General features: G+C 36.3%; 1 protein-coding gene across 1 annotated transcript; it reads left to right on the forward strand.

Moving 5' to 3' along the window:
- The first annotated feature begins 1,992 nt into the window (after positions 1 to 1,992).
- On the forward strand, positions 1,993 to 20,557 carry LOC136025337 (ubiquitin carboxyl-terminal hydrolase 10-like). Its single transcript, XM_065701260.1, has 2 exons — positions 1,993 to 2,226; positions 18,717 to 20,557. Exons 1-2 carry the CDS (start codon positions 2,025 to 2,027, stop codon positions 18,965 to 18,967), a joined length of 453 nt encoding a protein of 150 aa, XP_065557332.1. The 5' UTR covers positions 1,993 to 2,024; the 3' UTR covers positions 18,968 to 20,557.
- Positions 20,558 to 22,763: the final 2,206 nt, after the last annotated feature.

A 22,763-nucleotide genomic window follows, 5' to 3' on the forward strand; every position in this document is an offset into this window, starting at 1 on the left:
CTGGTTGTCTAGATTATCTCATCGTTTGACTTGGGGCTCATCCCCTGTGGTCTATTTCTGGATCTAAAGAAAGTGTTCGATATGACTGACCATCAAAAGATGTAATTGACTAAAAGAGCAGACTTGAATGACCGGATCCTTAAACTTTTTCCTCTGTTTCCACTGACATGTAGCGTACCCAAGGATCTATCGATGATTTTTTGCTTTTATAAATTTTACTTCTCAAATAAAACTATATATGTTTATAGCACAGGTAGGTACTATCTGCTTGTGGTTTGCTTCTTGTCTTTACCCATCAATTGGTTTTATTTTTTGAATGGGAAACAGTGTCATGGGAGTTCCTAGATTAGCCTCATGCTGAAAATACATGGATAGAAACACAAAAAGTAGTGTTTAGAGTTTATTCGTGAAACAATTACTTGGGATTTATTATCGATGAGAATTTGCCATGGAAGAAGCATATTAAAATTATATCAGCAAATTCATCTAGATCTCTGTTTTTGTCGCGCCAGCTTAAGCATTTAGTTTACAAGAAAAACCGTTTAGACTGTTTATTTGGCTGTATTTTATCCATGTGTTTTATAGGTACTAACTGTAGGTAAGCAACTTCATATCATAGATTCTCAGTTTATCTTTTTTTTTTATAATTTTCAAATCTTCTTTTTCACAAGGATGATAATAAATAATTAGTTTGAGAATTTTTTCGAAAGTAAGCACTCTGATATTGAAAAAACAAGAAATGTCTAAAATTTATCTGTAAATAATTCAATAATATACTGACCTCTGTAAACTTCATTTTTGTACAAATAGCGATTTTCTAAGTTTTGAACTTGGACTCTGCAGGCACTATGCAGGAAATCTCGCATATAACTCGAGGATAATATATTGCGAGAATTATTGCACCTTATATGTGGAATATAATCCAAGGTAAAATTGGTGAAGCTGTGTATCTTACTGGACTCCAGACCACAGTGAAAAGATTATTCCTTATAAAACGATAAAGAAGAGTAAAGTGTTTCTGTTTCACTATTCTATTTCCTTATTCTCTTGTTTCTATTTCTCATATTTCCCTATTCTCTCCTATTTCTCCAATTTCTTTTTTTTTAGTTGATGATTTTCTTTCGTCGTTTCCTTATTTGAATCTTCTTTACGTTATCAGAGGCATGTAAAAAATGTTTTTGTTCTGCTATTTTAACATATGGCCATGGACTTTCTTGCAGATGAATAAAATTATGCTCTAAAGAGATTATGCTCTCTAATATTTATTACAAGTGGTCTTCGGGGAAGGGGACGGTGTCAGCTATTCAGTATTTGTTAATTAAGATTTTTTTTTTTCATTCTAATCCCTTTCAATCCAATCTGATTGTTAAGCACACTTTATAAACTGCTAGTTTTGACCTACCTCCCCCCTCCCCTTCAATACGAGCAATGATCCGAGTTACACTATCATATCATGAGTTTTCAACTTTTAACCTCTAAGTTATGATATCTGTAGACAAAGGCAAAACTTGAGCTTGGCGCCAATCACTACACATTTTAGTTAACACCAGGAAAGATCTTGTCATAAGTTTTGTTGTTGTTTTTTTCGTTTTTTTCGCTGTTTATGGCAAGATTCTTCAATTTGTGGGGATTAGATATGTTTTACCCAAAAAAATATGATTTTAGAAATATATATATATATATATATATATATATATATATATATATATATATATATATATATATATATATATATATATATATATATATATATATATATATATATATATATATATATGCGATAAATGGTTTCATTAAAGCGCTGCTAGCCCAAAAAAAGAGGTTTGGTCCATCCCATTCTGTTAATTTTCTTCTTCTTCTTTTTTTGAATTAACGTGGGAACTCTTTCAAATAAACTCATCAACAGAATCAAATTCTGAGTTTCGTGTTACCGAGCTGAGATGAAACCAACTGCACCACTGCAGGTCCATTAATTTTCTTTATTTTAGAATGAGAAAGTCAATACAGTCAACGAAGCCTTGGACATGCTTGTAGTCAAAGAGCCTTTAGTTGGATATATTGATCCAAAGAGTAAAAAGGAGATAAGGGCCTCTCGCCAAACGACACTTGAAGCACTTCCCCCTATTTTGATGCTCCACTTAAAATATTTCTTGTATGATAAACACGGAGGCTGCCAAAAGCTTATGAAAAGAATTGATTTTCCTTTGGAATTGGAGATTACGAGAGGTAGGCCATCTATATCTAGTTTTGAATAACAAATTTTGTCCAGTATATAAATTTGCAAAGATGGTGTTCCAGTTTCCTACATATTTCATCGGTTTGGGTGAATCCTTTTTCTGATTTATAAAGGAGTATTTTCTGGTTAGGAGGAGTGCAGACATGAAAAACACACAAACAAAGTAATTTGATGCTAATGAAGTAGTATTTTCTGTTTCAATGTAGTTTCCTTTTGAATATGTGAAAACTTACACAGGGGGTCAGTATTGCCACTTTCTAAGACATTCGTCCTTTATAGTAAGCTGAACTATTGGAGTCATATGATAATTTTAGTACATATTATATCCCTTCGGCTTATGCTTCTGTCCTTGTTATATTGGATGATTTTGAAATATTTAGAATGAGTTGGTTTACATAACTAATCGTGTACTCCATTTATGTTTTCTCATTGGTATTAAGCGTGTTCGTTATTCGTTCATCCCTATGCTGTGGTCGTAACCCCTAGTCTTAGATGAGATTTTAGTCATCTACAATTTTATGCTAATTGTAGATGCTTATCAATGCTACTAGCATTGCCTAGTATGTCACAAGCCTAACTTGTGGCATTACATAACAAGATCGGTTGAAATGTAAGTTTACTGAGTCTTTGGTTGCCGAGAAAGGGTAGATTTTTCAAGATAGGGTAGAATAAAGACACTACCTGCCAGAGAAAATATGAGATTCTTTAAAGAACAAGGTAGGAAGCAATATGGTAACAGCCGCACCGAATACATCACCTTTCATGTCGTGTTCTTATATTTCTTTAGGTACAAAATTAGCCAAATTCCAATTCCATTTTAACCTCTTAGAGGCAGACACAAGTTCGAATTTTTGAGGGAAAAATTATGTTTATGTATACGCTGCCACAATTCGTGATTTTAAGTTGGTGCATTGTCCAGAATATTGGAAACTTCTGCCTCCAAGATAACTGTCCTGTGCTATTATGACAAATTGGTCGACCAGGATATCGGCAGCTGATGGAAAATGGCTAACGCCATTCTCTCACCCAAAATGCTGCCCTTATTGGGAAGTTTTCAACCTTAAGTATAAATACTTTTCAGTATGGAATTCAAATGAAATATTATAATCTTAGCTTACTTTTTGTTATCAGATACTTATCTGAGATTATTCATTAGCAAATATATACCCGAATAAAGATTTTATAATTACTTATGAATAGTAGAAAGTTTCTTGGTAAAATGAAGTTTTATCTTGAAATTTAATAAGGGAAGTAAAAGTGATTATTGAAGTGATGTCCATCTAAGTCATGCGCAGTCAAAATTTCTTACGTCGACAGTGAGGTGGGGGGGGGGGGGTTAAGTGCAAAGAAAGATTTTTGTTTTTATGGTTGATAGTCATTTTGGTGTTAATAAAACGCTCAATTTAACCGCAACCATAAAACCTGCATTAATTTAGCTTTCCTATCGATTATTAAAAATGCCTTGAAGTCATATCTGTTACTTATAAGCTTTTAATATGATATTTTAAATAAGAATTGATTTTAAGCAATTAAGTCGGTGTTTAAACTAATTTTGCTTCAGTTTTAGGTCTTGGATTTTTTTTTTTTTTTTTTCTGTTTAACTTTTTCAGTTTGTTTTATTTACAAATATTTGCTGGGAAAAAAATTATTTACTTTGAATCCCCTTTTAAAGCCTTTGGTTTCTTAATGTAATCGTTGATTCTCGACAATCTAAGGTCGTACTCCTTAGTGCTTATTTGAATTAATTGCAATGAAAAGCGATAACCTGTAGGATTTAAAGAGAGTCAGTGCTTTAAAATTGTTTTGTGAGTCTCGGTGTTGGCTGGCCGTCTCAAGGATAAATGGTCCATTAGTGAATTCTTCTAGGTGACTAGCCACCATCGAGTGCTACTGAGAATCTTTGGGTTGACTATGATATTTGATTGAAAAGTCAGTGAAATCTTGCGTCCTTTGTTTTGGTAAGGTTCTAAATCAAAGCGGGTAGCACCATAGTCTTCTAAAACTGCCAAATTGTTAAAAGATTGTTTCCTTCGAGCAGGTCTTTGGTATTTTTCTAGCAGATATGGTATGACATTTTTAGAAAAGAAAATATTCTACTCCGTTTAATGGAAAAAATTGAGTTCGCACCTCCTAATGGTCCAAGTTTCATTAAACTGAATATATTTATCTTCGGGACAAAACGGGAGAAGTTATATGGTTTTTCCAAGATTTCTGGTAAAGTAAGCGTCGGCTTCTAGTATTTTGTCATTTATTTAGACCTCTTCTTCAAAGTCTACAAGTTCAGGCAATACCATCCCACAAAACTAAGAAATTGCATAAAGGATGAGATAGGGGGATTCTTTAAGATATCGAGTTCCCTTAATATAATAATTGTCCTTCATGGGACACAAAAATTCAATTAATGGAAATTAGTCTTTAAGCACTTTCAGTTGCAAATTTGGCGGGAATAAATATCAAACTCCACTTGATGTTTTTTTTTTCTATGTTGCAATGGCAAACTTCTATATACAATAAGTTTTTCAAGCTTATTGTGTGATCGATAGCAATATAGAAAAAAAATAAGAGATGCTGGTTCTTCCCATCTGCTACTACTACTACTAACAACTCACTTTAGCACCAAAGCTGCCTGAGGCTAACACAGTCACACACGCTCCTCCATATTAATCTATTCAAAGCCTTCCCTTTTTACACAATCCCAAGAATTACTCAGTTCCTTTGAATCTTTCCTTATAACATCCTCCCACCCCATTCGGGGACGACCTGCTTTTCGTTTGGCCCTAGTCGAATGGCCGACAAGTACAAATTTTGGCTATCTGTTATCCTTCATCCGCATATCGTATCCCAGCCATCTCATACTTCCTTTCATTGTAGCCCTAGAAAGCTAGATTGCACCACTTTTTTCGCACAGCCTACTATGAGATACAGTCAGTCTGTCGGGCACCCAAAACAATTTGTTGGCAGTTTCTCTGGAAAACATCTAGCAAATCCTCCATTTTCCAGAGTTCCTACGCTTCTGAACCATGCTTAATCAATTTTTGTTCACATCTCATTTTTGTTCAATTTTTGTTCACAACAACTCATTTTAGTTCACATGAGTTGTTTTACGTGCTTTATTGAACAGCTGGTCGGAAGAACAAAGTAAGTTATGTGATCAACTGCCTTGATCCTACTGCTCAGAAGAAGAATTTCTTCTGGTGAAGCTTGCTTCCAGTTGAAAAATATGACCTCAGTCTTTCCAGTATTAAGTTCAAGCTCACATGGCACGACGATTTGATTCATTGTGTTGCGAGAGCAACACTTTCGTTTTGTCGTTTTTTTTATTTTGTTTTTTTGTTTTTTTGTTGTTGTTTTTTTCTAGCATACCGATTTCAGCTTATTCCGAGAAAGTGGTATGGGTCTAACTTCTGCGACTTTTACGAAAAGTGTGGACCTTAGTCCGGGTTGATGAATATGACTGCATTCTGGAAATCTTTGTAGAACTCTTGCCTGGGGCCAAAAATCTTTTGTTTCTACCCATTTCTATTTGTGATTTCAGCTGAGTTTATCATTCGTTTTTTGTACTTGGAATTGTGGTAGAGAAATGGTATCAGGTGCGCCTCTTAAACCTTAAAATTTATCTCATTGCTAAAGAAATTAGAGTTTAACCTTTACTCCTTTCTAAGTAATGACGTTAGAAACTTGGCCTACGGCAAAAAAGTCGACTTTTAAACTGAGACAAATTTTTATGTCATCATTTTTTGTTAGAAAAATTCCTTCATGAGATATAACAGTTTGAAAGTTTAAAGGGGCTGACAACTTCAGTAGTAAGGTACACACTGAAACCAAAAATAAGCCGATACCAAATGTGAGATATAGAGGAGAGTTTTAAGCTACAGTCGGCTGTTAGCTCATAATCATCTTTAGCAATGAGGGGTTTGAAACTTTTGCTAGTTGGTATACCTATTATTTGTTTTTGGTGTATTTGATGGTAAGACTAATTTGCTTTGAGTGATAAGACATGTAGGGGACTTGTAAGTAATAATTGGCTGCTAGGCTACAATCGTCTTCAGCGATGAGGGTTTGCAACTTTTGCTAGTTGCAATGAGGGGTTTGTAACTTTTGTGAGTTGGTGTACTTAGTACTTATTTTAAGATCCTTACAGATTAACAACTTCAGTGTTTAATCGAAACGGGGAAAAAAACCAAAGTGTTGCTCTCGCAAAACATTTGCTGAACATAAGCAAATAACATAAACATAAGCTGAACAAAGGTTGGCGAAGCTGAACAAAGCTTGCCGCAACACCTCACGTTGCCCGTGCAACGTAGTTCTAGTATTATTCATCATTTGTAACGACTAAGCTGCGTTTCTATCGCCAACTTTTTAAAACTTTAACTCTGTTGCCTACCATATTGCCCCCCCCCCCTTTTTAGCTATTTGATGGGCGAAGACTGCATCTTTCGACAGAAAATGATATTAACAGACTCGTGAGTACTTTGAACTGACTTCCTAGACCCTTTTTTTCTGAGAAAGAGATCTGAATACTTTGGACTTACTTCTTAGACCCGCCCTCCCCCCTTTCTTACATCTTGTTTCATTTTACTCTGATTAGTGATTCAAAAACCTCACTAAGATTGCAATCAAAGTTCTCTTCATTGTTCTGTTTGACAGAAATATTAGATTTTTTACTCAAATCAATGAGCTGCGAGATCTTACCAGATCTCTACTTAAATGAAGGAAAAAATAATGATCTGACCATAAAGAAGTAACATCTCAGTTATAAAATCTTAGTGCTTAGATGAAGCAAAAAGATGGGGCTTTCATTTGTTTTTAGCACCATCTATGAAAATTCAAACAAATATTTGTCAAAGCTTCCTTCAACTTCGTGAAGTAGCTTCTTCACTACTTACAGTACTTACAATTACAGATCAGTATGGTCTTGGTACTGGACTGTAATTTATAAAAAACGATCAACAAAGTGATGGTTGTGTTCAAAATGTATGCGGTGCATTTAAGTATATTTTCTACTCCTTTCTCTTTTTCCAGCTTCTTTTTGAACAAATCAGTTTGTTTCTTAAGCCTATTCTTAATTTTAGAAAAGAATCTCTAATAAAAGGAAAAAAAATGACTAGTTTTTATGAATATCAGTAAAGGTGACTAAATAATGATAAATATGTTTATTAATTTTCCAAAAAATGTATTTGACTTTAGTGCCATCACTATGCGTATTTATGTATAAATATAAGTAATATTATTAAAATGAGTAATTAAACACTTCTTTACGGTGTTTCAGTATCCTGCTAGCCCCGGAAAGAAAGACGACGCATCAGTGATATTCAGGCTAAGCTAAAATATCATGTTCTCGGGTTTCAAATTTGAGGGGTAGGATTGAAAGCCCACAGTTACAGATTTTGGTTTTTAGACATGAAAATATCTATGGTGTTCTCCATAGTTCGTGCCACTAACATTTTCGGGGGGTTTTAAGCTTTGTGTCACAATTCCCACCTTTTTCCGATACTGTTTACTTTTAAGTTTAACATGGATAATAGTTACCATCCCGAATCAGTGTCATATTGTGATTCTTTTATATTCGAAAATTCATATAAAAAATGCATTATAATTTTCAGTTACTGTGAGCTGTGGTTTACTCTTTACTAGGCTACAGATATTAATGCAACCATGATAGACAAATAGAAAATATCCGAAAATTCTGAATAGTGGAGGAAAAATACGGTTTGACCTCGGGGAAATTGCAACAGAATTTTTTTTTACACCAAAATGTTCAAAAAAATCAGCTTAATCACACAGAAAAAATACCTCCGAATCCCCCTTGCACAAGTACCCGAAAGCCCCCCCCCCCTTGAAGGGGGGAAAATCGCAAATTTCTAATTGGACGTATTTTTGGGTTTAAGTGGTCCGAGTCCGAATCCGAATCCGACGTCAGAAATTAAGTTTTTCGTACCCCAGTATCAATTTTTACCTTGACAGAATGGGGGGGGGGGGGGTAAAGTATGCAGGTCATTATTTTCCGGATTCCTGTGGCTAAAAGATCATTTTATATCAAATAAAGTACCGTATTGCCAGATATGAGGTTAAAAAGCAGGTTTTTTTTAACTATTTATCTCATTTTCACCTCTAAGGGGCCTGTAATATGAGGGGTTGTTAAGTATAACGTCTTGAAAAACCACTTCTTTAATCGAGATCTAAACTTCAGATCAATCAGTTATAAAAAGGAACGTTTAGGACTCGTTTAGAACGTTTGGGTAAATTAATCACATGAACATTTTGATTTTAAAGCACAACCTAAAGCTAACTCTTCTTCCTGCTCGTCTTCCTTATCATCCTCATCCTGTTCAAGGAGCGAGTCATACGCCTGTTTTGCCTTTTCAAGGGGTTCTGGTAGCATGACATTGCCATCAAACGCTCTCATATCCAGTTCTGATGATAAAACGTTCGCTTAAAGGGCTACCTCCAATAGACCAATGCCTCGCACAGCACGAGAGACAGCTTTGCCTTGTAACATACTGCGCACAGTGTTAGGCGTGTATACTTGACTTAGGATTTCCGAAATTCCCAAGCCAGCCATAAGGAAGCCAATAGCTCCTAGAAAACTCATGCGTGTATGAAATCCACCTAGTACAACAATTGTATTTCTTAAAGCACTTGTGTCAGGCTCTGCATCGACGATACACTTGGTTGGTCAAAGGTAATGACTAGAGTTTTTCCAGCTCGACTAGCGCGCTCGTTAGTATGCACAAGTGTAGAATAAAAACAGGAGATATTGCTTGGGTTGTGGTTAATCATTGGCAAAAAACGAATAAACGACTTTCCCGGATGAGGTAGCTTTTGGTGTATTGACCACATAAAGGCCGACCAGCTCATGTATGAGCTTTTGAAAAAGCCAGAGATGCGCCAGAGCGTTTCACCTTTCCATTCATTGTCATGAGTGTCACCACTGTTTGTCAAGCAAACAAAAGTCCTTGGTTGCGACTTGGCGGGTTTTTGGTAGGTGTAGAATGGCACGGTGCCGATTGACTTCATCTCATCTCCACTTACTTCTTTTCTTGGCACTGAAAGCTCCGTTGCCGGCAACTCAGGTGTAGGACACTACAATAAGTCCCATTCCATGAAAGATATTCAGGCCGTCGATAGTAGCAGTATCATGATCGATGTTGTCTCCTACATACTGAAAAAAACGTGCTTTCTCTTCGGACTTCCAACAACGTTTGATTTACTGCTGCACATCTCTCAATTTTTTTTTTTACCTTTGAGTAAGAAGAGCAGAAGCCAAGATTGTGCAGTGTGTCAATTAAAAATCGGGATGAGAAATGGTGACGCACCTGTGAAGCCAGTCCTATTTGTACAGAAGACATTAAACCACGTGGTCTGCATGTCTGCATTTGTCCGATAGAAGATATTAGACGAGGCGTGTCGACCCCTATCGATGAAAGCAGTATACAAAGAAATGGGCAAACGAAGTTCAAACACTTCTCTACTGACGATATCTCGTTAAGAAATTCGTAGGAATCCTTCCTTGTCGTAATGGATTTGATTTCACTTCTTATCTTTCCAACGACTTTGATGAGCTGATCCCTTTCTCCGTTTTCACTATCTGCTTTCTCCTCTTGGTGAAATTCTCGTAATATCCTGTCAACCGTATCTCTAAATGTTACGAGTGTCTCTTTCCCATTTGAATCGGACACAACCACTTGTTCGCCATACTCACTGACTAGCAAATCCTTGGCTTGACGAAAGCTGTAGGCCGAACTATCACAGTCAGTTTCAGAGAGAATATGAGACATTTTTCTTAAAATGATCGTCAGAGGTACAGATTCTTCACTGTTGGCATAGCACCGAAGTGCTTCTTCGAGAGCGGCTTTCCTTGTACTATCGCATGGTCTTCCCTTCTGTTTCTTTGGTGGAGGTGCGTCACTCACTTAATCTTGATCACAGAATTTCTGTGGAATCTCTTTTCTTGTCCTGAAGTTCACTGATTATACTTGATGATAAATGGCATCCTCTGCATGAAGGTCAGAAGTCCTTTAATTTATCCGACCAAGCACTGTCATGGCCCACTGATCGTTCCTGCTCTTACACATTTTACTAATCGAGTAGTCGAAGCTATGAGTTCGTACTGCCTAAGCTTCAGCGAATTCACGACTTTTGATCTTGCATAATTTCACTGCTTGAACACAGAATAGGCAGTTCTTCGAAAAATCCAAGCGTGGACCTGAAGATCTGGTCGGGGGGGGGGGGCTGCAACCGGTTCTTTCTGCTCAAATTTCATTTGAGTGTTCTTTTCTCTGACGATCCGACGTCTGTCACAGAAGTTACGACGACACGCGGTGTGGACTTCATTTCCAGTCGTCTCAACTATGCTATTACCTCTTTCTTTGCTTGCGTTATTCACGGCATCGGCTCCTTTCTCGGATAATATGGCAGTGTTTTCACCAGGTTTGATGCTGCTTTGGCATATTGGGCAGACCATGTTCTCTTCATTGACGGTTCTAGAAGAAAAAGAGACTGATTATTTTATACTATTTCAAAAGAGACTGATTGGGGATATTTCATCCCCCAACTTGTTTGTTCAGTAAATCCAGGCACAATCCAATATCCGCTCTTTCCCAAAATCAGAAGCATAATTTTAAACACTATCTCACTAAATACTTCTAATCAACGCTCGTGGATCCCAGTTTATTATTTTGTCTTTTTTTTGCGGAAGTAAATAAAACGGCACAAACTTTGTATATAGCCTTGAACACGCCAATCATCTAGCAAGTACTCTGGTAGATGGTTTCTACTAATTAGATCACCTGAAGAATGACACTAAGGAATGGAAACCGCAAACTGGAGGGGGAGTCAGGAATGCTGGTTTGAAATTAGACTGTTCGAGACTCATATTCAAAGGCGCCATTCCTAGCTTGATAGGAAATGATGAATCAACCGACAAATGATTAAAATAACTGGTTCACGTAGGTCAAATTTCACAGCCGAATTAGGTAACATGAGGTACTTGACCACGTAAAATCAAGTTTTTAACTTCATTTTCAAATTCACCGCCATTGATTCGAAAGGAAACGGCCAAATAATGCAACAACCTCTTAATTTCGAGTTTTGCCCCCCCCCCCCCCCCGTCCTTTAAGGGTGGAAATGGGCATTAGGGTACGGAAAAAAGGAAAATCTGAGTTCAGATTTGGAGTCGGCATACTTGATTTGATTTGAAACGACTATTTAAACTCAAAAATATTTATAAACACAAAAGTCAGATTTTTCCCCTCAGTTATCCCTTTGAAGGGCAAATTTGGGATACTTGTGCAAGGGAGATTGGGGGGAATTTTTTGTGTGATTAAACTGATTTTTCTGAACATTTTGGTGTAAAAAAAAATTCTGTTGTAATTTCCCCGAGGTTTGACCATTTTTATCCGTATCTTTCCTCCACTAGAATGCCTGGTTTCTAGAAAAGATAAGATTGTTTTTAACGCAATTTTTTTTACTATAGATAAATTTTAAATTGATGAAAAGGGAATATTCTCCAATTACTGTTAAAGGCATTTCGTTTTACTTGTTATGGCTAGTTTTTACACCATTGTTTGAGTTGTCGACCGCAATAATTGCCGAATATACTACTATTTGAGCGAGAAAATGACCGATTTATGGATTCACAGAGACCACCTAGATCTAGGGGTTGTAGCTTAAATTCGGAAATCTAGTGTCGAAATGTTAATATTGAAAAAAACAAAAAAACATGCAACTCGTACAGAGGTAGGTTGGAGCTAGGTAGTTTCTAGAAGGTAATTAAGATATAGTTCGATTTTGAGATGGGTGTATTTATAGCTCTTCTCTGTTTCTTTTATTTACTATGGAATTTACTTTCAGAAATATATTTGAGGTGATTTCAACGATATATTAGCCCCCCCCCCCATCATCCCTGAAATTTTTTTATCTATATGTTTCATAATCTCCTCTAAGTTTTATATAATTCGCTGCTTGTCTGTTTTAAAGAATTTACACTCGCGCCTCCACAAAAGAATACATACCTGCCTAGTTTGAACGAGTAATTCCTTTTTTTTTTTTTTTTTTTTTTTTTTTTTTTTTTTTTTTTTTTTTTTTTTTTTTTTTTTTAATAATCTTTATCTACCTAATATGAGTTTGTGCGTAAAAGTTGGCAGAATCTGGGCCACTCTAGAAAGTTCGATTTATCACGGTTATTGGCATGAAATTTGAAGCAGTAGAGAGAATCACCAGCCTTTCTGAGCAAGACCACTTCAACAGAATGTGGACGAAGTGTATCAATCATTGCAACATAAACTTTTCACACATACTTCCTCTTTTCCCTTTCCCCTTTTAAGCAACTGTCATGGACATACCCGCCATTAAATGCTTGTGCTGAAATCCACCAGTTGGTGCTTTGAGGGGAGTTTCACTGTCATCCTTCTCTTCATTGGCGTTTGCGATTTCGGGTTCGCTAGGACCTACAACTGCAGTCTCCAATGGTTCAAGATCATAACTATAGAAGTGCCCAGGTGATGAGATGGATGAGAAGACGGAATGAAATTTCATGTGTAGTGTCTTCTCACTGCTTGCAGTGGCAAAATGAATCTCGTGCGTTTTGAAAATTGGCTGTTCCCTCATGGCGGACCAGCGTGAGGATTCAAGAGATGAATGAATACCTTCAAGTCCTGAACTAGCGAGGTGAAGGACCATAATAGAAGTCTCGTCTATTTTCAGGGCTTTATAGAACTGTTCGGCAGTGTTAATAATAACTTGGCCTCGCAAATTTTTCAGCCATACCTTTCCCTTTACTTCGGCTCCAATACCATCCATGGGACCTTTACCGTGAGCTGTTCTTGAATACGACCTAGTTCCAGGACACCCATAAACTGATGTGTGATGAACAAGTGCACCAACCGTGTAGCGATTCTTGTACTGACTCGCAACACCATCACTCCAGTGATGTATAATGCTATGTTGGAAATGATGTGCACGAAAATAGTCGGCACAAATCTTGGTACAAGCTGCAAAAGCATTTATTGTCATGGGTTAGGTCGTCAATTACGACTGCATAGCTCATGTATGCAAAACTCTCATTAAGACTACTGTAGTAGACAATAGTAGTTCATTTTGTTGTTGCTTGATTGCAAAGATCTCAGCAAAGTCGGACAGTAAGACAATGTCAGCCCCTCTTAGTGTTTCTTTTACTTTCCTGGGCTCATAGTGCTGGCGAAGCGCGTTGTAGAGCTCAAGGAAAATTGTTTTTAGGTGTTCTTTGAGGCATATAAGAATTTCTGTTGTAGAGCCTTTCTTTAGCCAGATCTTTCTCTAACATAGAACATAAGTAAATTGTGCTTTCTCTTCAAAACGTGACTTGCACTCGACACTTCGAGTGTAAGTAATTTTTTTTCACCCTGTGGTAATCAACCTCTCACATGGAAACCGCTGGTGACAGTCTTGTTGCACATTCTAAATCGTGGAGGGATGCTTCAGTGTCGGGCTGGTTAAGACTCGATTCTGCTTTCATTTGTTGTGGGTGAAAATGTTACGTGCTCAAAAGTGAATTACCCTTGCAGTAAAAACGGTTGGCTTGAGACGAGTAGTCAAAAGTTTGCTTCATTAGATGGCGATTGTTGCAAAAACCACAGTTAAGTCTTGTCTAATCATGGCACTGATTTTAAATTTTTTTTAATTCATAGAATCTTAACGAAAATCACACCGTCAGATTTAGTGTATCAGAGAACCCTACTGTAGATATTTCAAGCTCCTATCTACAAAAATGTGAATTTTTTTTCCCAAAAGACAGATCACGGATGCGTGTTTATTTATTTGTTTGTTTTTTGTTTTTGTTTTTCCAAGGGGTGATCGTATCGACCCAGTGGTCCTAGAATGTTGCGAGAGGGCTCATTCTAACGGAAATCAAAAGTTCTAGTACCAAAAAGACTGAAGGGCATCTAGGTCCCCTTCCTTCACATGTTTCTCCAAAGTCACTGAATCAAAATCTTGAGATAGCCATCTGTTCAGCTTAGTCAAAAACCTAATAAATATGTCTTTCGGGACGACTTGATACCCCACAATCCCCCGGGGAGGGGCTGCAAGTTACAAACTTTAACCATTTTACGTATAGTAATGGTTATTATGAAATGCACAGACGTTTTCAGGGGGACTTTTTCTTGTTGGGGTGGGGGTGAGTCGGGGAAGGGGTTACTGGGAGGGTCTTTGGAAAAAGAGAAAATAAATTTTAAAAAATCAACAGGAAGTAATGAGCAGCATTAAAACTTGAAACGAACATAAAACATTACGTATATAAGGGGGTTCGTCTCCTCAACAATACCTTGCTCTTTACGCTAACGTATTTTTAGTAATTTCAACAATTTTTCTATGGCCTTTGTGATTCAGGGTCATTCTTAAAGATTTGGGACAAAGTTCAAGCTTTAGTGCAAAGAGCGAGGTATTGACGACGGGCAGAACACCCTCGTATACGTAATGAAAATACACAAATATGGAAGTTCATTGCATAACGTTAATATAGAAGTTAATTCGACAGGTACGTATGTTTATTACTTACAAAAGCGTTCGTAAAAAAATCAAAAAAATATAGTTGCATTTTTAAATAATCAAAAATTGGAGGGCAACTATGCCTCTTCTCCCGGCCCTTTTCTTATCAAAGTTTTCTAATCAAAACTATGAGAAAGCCATTTAGCAAAAAAAAATTAATATTGAAATTTCGTTTCATTTATTCATGTGCGGTGAAAAACGTTCACCAAATTAAATGTAAAAAAACAGGTTTTTTTTTTTAACTGCAAGTAAGGAGCGACATTAAACCATAAAACGAACAGAAATTATTCCGTATATGAGAGGGGTTGTCCCCTCCTCAACGCCTCGCTTTTTACGCTAAAGTTTTTTATTGTTTTAGAAAGTAGAGTTGTAACAAAGAGTCAAACTTTAGTATAAAGAGCGGAGCGAAGCAGAGGGGAGAACCCCTTTCATATACGGAATAATTTCTGTTTGTTTTAAGTTTTAATGTCGCTCCTTACTTGCAGTTAAAAAAAAAATGTTTTTTTTTTTTTTAGTCACCTAAGGAACATAATTTATTTAAAGCATTTTAGTGATTTCAAAGGGAGTGGGGGGTCAAGTGTTTAAGGGATACAAAATGATACTTATCATAAATATTTGTTATTTTCTTTTCAGATGGAGAATAGTAAATTACTGTTGGAATTTAGCTTAATTTAAGGCAGTTAACTGTTTTTGTTTGCATAACATGATCTTGCACTAATCTTCGAATTATTTATGTATATTGCTGCAAAATAATGCTCTCTTTTTAAAATTGTACCTTATAAACTAATAAAAGTGGAAATATCAGCTTTTGTAATTATCAGCTTCTGAATTTCAACGTCTTTCTTACTCAATTCTCGGTCTGTTAAATTATTAAATAAAATAAAAAAAATTTTAACTGAAAGCAAGGAGCGACATTAAAATTTAAAACGAACAGAAATTACTCCGTATATGAAATGGGTTGTCCCCTCCGCAATCCCTTGCTCTTTACGCTAAAGTGTTTAATTGTTTTAAAAAGTAGAAATGTGGCAAAGAGTCACACTTTAGCGTAAAGAGCGAGGGATTGCGGAGGGGACATCCCATTTCATATACGGAGTAATTTATTTTCGTTTTAAGTTTTAATGTCGCTCCTTACTTTCAGTTAAAAAGCTTGTTTTTTTTTTATTTAATTTCTGAACGTTTTGGATTAATGCATGTTTGATTTTGGCTCTCCGCACATAAATTATTAAAATGAAATTTGCATATTAATTCTTTTTTTTGGCTAAATGGCTTTCTCTTAGTTTTGATCCGACGATTTTGAGAAATAAGGGGTGGGGAAGGAGCCCTATTGCCCTCAAATGTTTTGGTTACTTAAAAAGGCAACTAAAACTTTTAATTCTTAACAAACGTTTTTGTTAGTAAAAAATATACGTAACTTAAGAATTAACTTACGTAACAAACTTTTATATTCTTATATTTTTATTATGTATATGAGGGGGTCTGTCCCCTCGTTAATACTTCGCTCTTTACACTAAATCTTAAGTTTTGTCCCAATTCTTTAAGAATAACCCCGGAATCAGAAAGGCCGTAGAACAAATAGTTTAAATTACTAAAAATACTTTAGTATAAAGAGGGAGGTATTTATGTTCTCTTAAATACCTCGCTCTTTATGCTAAAGTATTTTTAGAACCCCTCATATGCGTAATAATATATGTTCGTTTTAAGTTTTAATGCAACTCCTTACTTTCAATTGAAAAAAACTTTTTCAGGTTTATTTTTTCATTGTCTTTTTTTATAGTAATGCTAGAAAATTCCGCGCCCTTTTCATTGAATTTCTCTTCCCCCATAACATATTCCTCCAAGGAAAGATCCTCCCACATAGCCCCCTCCCCTCAACCCCACCCCCAAACCCAAAAAATCTCACTGAAAACGTCTGTACGCTTCCCAATAACCATTACTGTATGTAACAACTGGTCAAAGTTTGTAACTTGCAGCCCCTCCCCCAGGGACTGTGGGGGAGTAAGTCATCCCCAAAGACATAGTTATTGTGGTTTTTGACTATTTAAAACTAAATGGCTATTTCAAAATTTTGATCCGTTGATTTTGGGAAAAAAATGAGCGTGACAAGGCGCCTAGGTGCCCTCCAATTTTTTTGGTCACTTAAAAAGGGCACTAGAACTTTTCATTTCCGTTAGAATGAGCCCTCTTGCGACATTCTAGGACCACTTGGTCGATACAATGACCCCTGGGAAAAAAAAGAAAACAAATAAACACGCACCCGTGATCTGTCTTCTGACAAAAAATACTAAATTCGACGTTTTTGTAGATAGGAGCTTGAAATTTTGCTTTAGGGTTGTCTGATACGCTGAATGCGGTGGTGTGATTTTCGTTAAGCTTCTATGACTTTTAGGGGTTGTATCCCCCTATTCTCCAAAATGAGGCAAATTTTCTCAGGATCGTAACTTTTGATGACGAAGACTAAATTTGATGAAACTTATATGTTTAAAATCAGCATGAAAATCCGATTCTTTTTATGTATCTTTTAGCAAAAAATTCCGTTTTTTATAGTTTCGTTTGATATTGAGCCGGGTCTCTCCTTACTACAGCTCGTTACCACGAACGGTTTGATAATTGAATATACTTCTTATTCACTAACTATTTGGGACTGATAAATGGGATGTCTCTGACTGTTTGCCTACTGGTATCCTTCTGTTTAGCTGAGGCATCCAGATTGAAACTGTGAAATTTATTGCATTTTCCTCAAATAGTTTGTGGTCCAGGTTTGTGTTAACTGTAAGTCAGGAGTAACTCCACCCAATATTAGCCAAAACTCTAAAAAGCGGAATTTTGATAATAATAGAAATATCAAAAGAATTAGCTCTTTATGTTGATTCCAAATATTTAAAATTAATTAAATTTAACTTTGCACTTCAAAAGCTACGAGTTTGAGAAAGGTTGCCTGATTTTTGAAGGGGGGGGGGCTCCCAAAAAAGTCAAGTGACCTTAATGAAAATCGCACCATTAGATTCTTTCTTGTTTTTTTTTCTAGGGGTATTCATATCAAGTAGTGGTTCTAGGAAATCAGGAGAGGGCTCATTCGAACGGAAATAAAAAGTTCTAGTACCCTTTTTAAGTGACCGAAAATATTGTAAAGCAACTATTTCCCCTCTCATGGTCATTTCTTCCAAGGATATCCAATTAAAATCTTTAGATATCCATTCTATTCATTATAGTTGAAAGGTTCTATAACTATGCGTTTTGGGATGACACGACCCTCCATAGTCCTTGGAGAATGGGCTTTAAGTTACGAAAATTGCCCGATCCTTCACATGTAGTATTTACTCTTGGGAGATTATGGACATTTTGAGGGAGAACTTTCCGTGGAGAGGGGTACTTTCCACGGAGAATTTCTATTACTGGGGAAGTTTCCAGGGAAATATTTACACATGGGTAAAGAATTTTTGGGCATGATTGAAGAACTGTCAGAAATTAAAGATACAATTTTTTTTTCAGCTGATAGTAAGAAGCGACATTGGAATTTAAAACGACCAGGCATTATTCCGTATATGAAAGGAGCTACCCCTCCCTCTTCATACTAAACTTTGTTTTTTCTGTCTCAATTCTTGAAGAAAGACCGCTCAAATACAAGGGTCGTCAGAATTTGAATGAAAAGTGTTCTTTCAGAACATGAAGATTTTAGCGTAAAGAGCAAGGGTTTAGGAAGGAGAAGCCTATCCCCCTCATAGACGGAATAATTTCGTTATGTTTTTAGTTTTAATGTCGGTTTTTACTCCTAGCTGAAAAAAATTGTTTAAATTTATTATGTTAAAACAGAGCAAAAATAAAACTTTATTCAGTCATTAGCCGTAGTGAGTATTTTATTAGACGGCAATGAGACTTCAGACGCCAGGTGGGGAGCCCATGAATTTTATTTTTTATCCAAGTTGTCTTGCCTTTAAAAACGTTCTTTTTTTTGTAGACGTTCTTTCTTCTAACATTAAAGCTAAAATGAGTAACAAGCAGCGCAACTATAAACTTTTTGCTGTCATTTACCATGATGGAAAAGAGGCAACCAAAGGACATTACGTGGCCGACGTCTACCATCCAGGGCTTCAGCGATGGATACGATACGATGATGCAGCTATTAAAATGGTTGATGAGAAAACTCTTTTGCGACATAGTCCTCCTCGTGTACCTTATCTCTTATTTTATAAGACAAAGGAATTTTAGATCGGCCTTTTACACTTAAAAACTTATATATTTTGTTCATGTATGTTTTTTCTAATGTTTTTATCTATAGACAGCGTTTTAATCTTTGGATGAAGTCTTGTTTGGTGGGATGGGGCTGTTCAGTATAAAAAAAGGTTGTTTTGGGCCTTAAGATCCATTTATATTGCTTTTTCATTTTTTTCTGAAAATTCAATTTTTCATATCGAAGAACCTCTTGACAAAAACCTATCCTGTGTGCAGGAATGCCCATAATACCCTGTCTTCCTGTTTTATCTTCTTTTTTTCTTTTTTTTCTTTCCTTTATTTTATTTTGTCTTCCTTGAATCTATCTAACTTTCTTGGATTTTAAATTATTTCACCTTGTAAAATCTTCTTAACTCCTTCGTTTTCCTATCAACAAAAGTCAAGCACCATTTAATAAGCACTTCTAGGAAGCTAGTCATTGTCTCCTAACGGTCTGCTACTTGTGTTTTGAAATTGGTGTCCTGTATCGTTGTTATGGCTATCCTTTACTCCCTACGGCCGCATCCAATTTTTTTTATGGCCGTTTTCACTGCTATATCTTGAGATCAGCTGCTCCGCTCGGGCACCATATGAAACCTTTACTGTATGCGTCACTGACGGAGTTTCAATAGGATATATTTTAAATTTGAGAGAAATCGTTAATTGAAATTAGTTGTCTTGCATAAGGCATCTGAAAGCTTAGGCAATTGTCTACTGATAATTGTCAGCCACATGCTTAGAGATTTACTACGAGGACTGATGCAAAAATTACAAGAACGCAAAAAAATAGTATAATGAATGTAAATTAATCCGAATTGTGAAAAAAAATCAGTGCATATTTTTTAACAGCTAGTGGAGATACGGGCCAAAGCTACCTCTTTCCCCGCTAATATGTCTGATTCCCGTGTTTAGAGTTATTTTTCTCATCTTGTCAGTGTTTATAGATGCTATTAAGTGACTACCAAAATTTGTCTTTTAATTACTTGAACCTCCAATTTAGTTTTTTATAATTTAAGTCCATTTCCTATTCCATTTAAGTCCATTCTGCAAACTAAAATCAGTGCTCTGTAACTACAAAAGCTTCTTACATTTTACAGTCAAAAAAGTATTCTAGATATACAAATATGTATATCAGCTAGTGAGTGCGGTAATTGATGTGTATTAGATTTAATTGTTCTTTAATTGTTCTTCAATTTAAATACCCTTAGGTTTATTTTTGTCTTTAATACGGTCTAATTTTAGTGTGAATGAAAACAAATATTTTGCCGTGTGAGAACCGAGTGTCTTCTTCTAACTTTAAGGTTGTTGGCCGTTCTATTAGTATATTTTTGTTTTGTTCCTTTAAATTTTGGCCCGTGTTTTTTGTCTAATGTTTATCCAAGTTTCTGGCTTTGGAATATGTGAAATTGGTTCCAGTGTTATTGATTATAACAGAGAGAAAGTCAGATGAACACTATGTATATTAAATAGGGGGGAAGAACACGGGAAAGAAATTTCCTGTGTGCGTACCCCTTTCTGTGATACACAAGACAGGCGGTAAGTTTGTATGATATCGGAGTTTCAAATAAAAGCCTGTTTTACATCAAAGTATTTTTCTTATTTGCAAAATAAGTTGTTTTGTTTTTTATCAGGTTTCACGGTGCCATCATCTGACGATATGCCAATTCTTGTAATCATCTTTCTGTTTTCTTAGTTAAATATTTTTTATACCTACTGATAAAACCTTGGAGATAAGGTAGCCAAGTGAAAACTATTCTAGCGTCGTTTCAACGTATTTGAATCAGACGTACGAGCTTGTTTGAACTAGAATCCCGGGGGACTTTGTTGAAGAACCAAAATGAGCGAATAGCTCCTAATGCACTCTCACAGTGCTTACTTTTTTGAAGATAGAATGGTATATTGCACATTGTTTGAACCGAAATCCTGGGGGACTTTCAATCTATATGGTTGAAGAACCAAAATGAGCCAATGGCTCCTAATGCCCTCTCCAATTGCTTACTTTTCTGAAGATAGATGGGCATATTGCACATTGTTTGAACCAAAATCTCGGGGGAATTAAAATGTATAAGGTTGAAGAACTAAAATGAGCCAATGGCTCCTAATGCACTCTCCAACTGCTTACTTTTTGAAGATGGATTGGCATATTGCACATTGTTTGAACCAAAATTAGGCAGGAATTTCAATCCGTATGATCAGATGACATATGGGGCCCGTAACCAGTCCATCAGAGCTCTTCAAGGCCAACTTTTTAGCAAAAATCTATATATTTGGCAAGTTGTGTGAAACAAAATCATGTGATTGAAGATACAAAGGTAGCACTTGGTTCCTCTTCTACTGCTGCCACCACCTATTTCTGAACAGATAGGTAAACTCAATTTTTTTTTCTCTCTGATAGGTTTGAGACTTACCTTGGGTCAACACTACTACTTAGGCCTGCAGCACAAAGTTGCCTGGAGCCAATGAGAATCCAAAATGCCTAATTTTGACCCGTATTCCAGGTTTGCAACCCTTAGTGATTTACCACTATTTCTAATGTTTTTTTGCAGTGCCTAAACAAAGAAATCTCTACATCGACGCATAAATTGAACGCATGAGATTGAAGGGCATCTAGGTCCCCTTCCCTTCACATGTTTTCTCCAAAGTCACTGAATCAAAATTTTTAGATACCCATCTGTTCAGCTTAGTCAAAAACCTAATAAATATGTATTTCTCGTTGGGGTGGGGGTGAGTCGGGTAAGCGATTACTGGGAGGGTCTTTCCAAAAAGAGAAAATAGATTTTAAAAAATCAAATGGAAGTAATTAGCAGCATTAAAACTTGAAACGAACATAAAATATTACGTATATAAGGGGGTTCATCTCCTCAACAATACCTTGCTCTTTACGCTAACGTAATTTTAGTAATTTCAACAATTTTTTCCATGGCCTTTGTGATTCAGGGATCATTCTTAAAGATTTGGGACAAAGTTCAAGCTTTAGTGCAAAGAGCGAGGTATTGACGACGGGCAGAACCCCCTTGTATACGTAATGAAAATACACAAATATAGAAGTTCATTGCATAAGGTTAATATAGAAGTTAATTCGACAGGTACGTATGTTTATTACTTACAAAAGCGTTCGGGCCAAAAATGTGAATAGCCAATCTAAGACGTCTCGTAATAGAAAGATTAATCCAGTCTAGACTAGCCCCGTGCCTTCTTCAGCTGTTAAATCAGACTTCCATAGTGCTTCTATAATTGAAGATCTTGATCCAATAACTAGGAAAGCTGTTTTGTTTGAATGTTTGTGGGTAGAGACACTGCAGAGGTATCGACCAGTTATGTGTATACCTCTGTAAATCAAGCTTGATGATCCAATGGCTTGATGCTTAAAAGATACTCTTTCAGAAACTGGGCTATTCACTTGTATCTTATACTGCTCCATGTTGCTGTGTACAATTTGTTTCGCCATCCGTAGGTCATCAGCAGTGCCAGCGCTAGGTGCTCTAATACTAGGGGTCATTTAACACGCTTTAGACGCTACGCCGGCAATAATTGTACTAGCAGTTGATTTGATTTTTCCTCCAAGCCTAACATCATATTCACTACGATGAGAAGCGTGCAGTGTATCCCCTATCCTTGGCTCCTGAGAATAATTTTTTCTCTGTAGTTTCCAACTGAAAATCTTCTTGATGTCATTATGTGTATGTCATATTATAGAATAACCTGGCAAAGATACTCTGTGGTTGTTGTGGTAACTGCAACCTAGTAGAAGACGAACACGGTCCATAGTAACACAAAATACCCTGAAATCACT

Source organism: Artemia franciscana, chromosome 3 (assembly GCF_032884065.1).
Source record: "Artemia franciscana chromosome 3, ASM3288406v1, whole genome shotgun sequence".
Lineage (NCBI taxonomy): Eukaryota > Metazoa > Arthropoda > Branchiopoda > Anostraca > Artemiidae > Artemia > Artemia franciscana.

Bases quoted from the DNA above. Each gene is read 5' to 3' on its own strand.
- LOC136025337 (XM_065701260.1), top strand. From the start codon at position 2,025: ATGCTTGTAGTCAAAGAGCCTTTAGTTGGATATATTGATCCAAAGAGT. The intron at 2,227-18,716 runs GTAGGCCATCTA...TTTTTTTTGTAG, and splicing joins GGAATTGGAGATTACGAGAG to ACGTTCTTTCTTCTAACATT.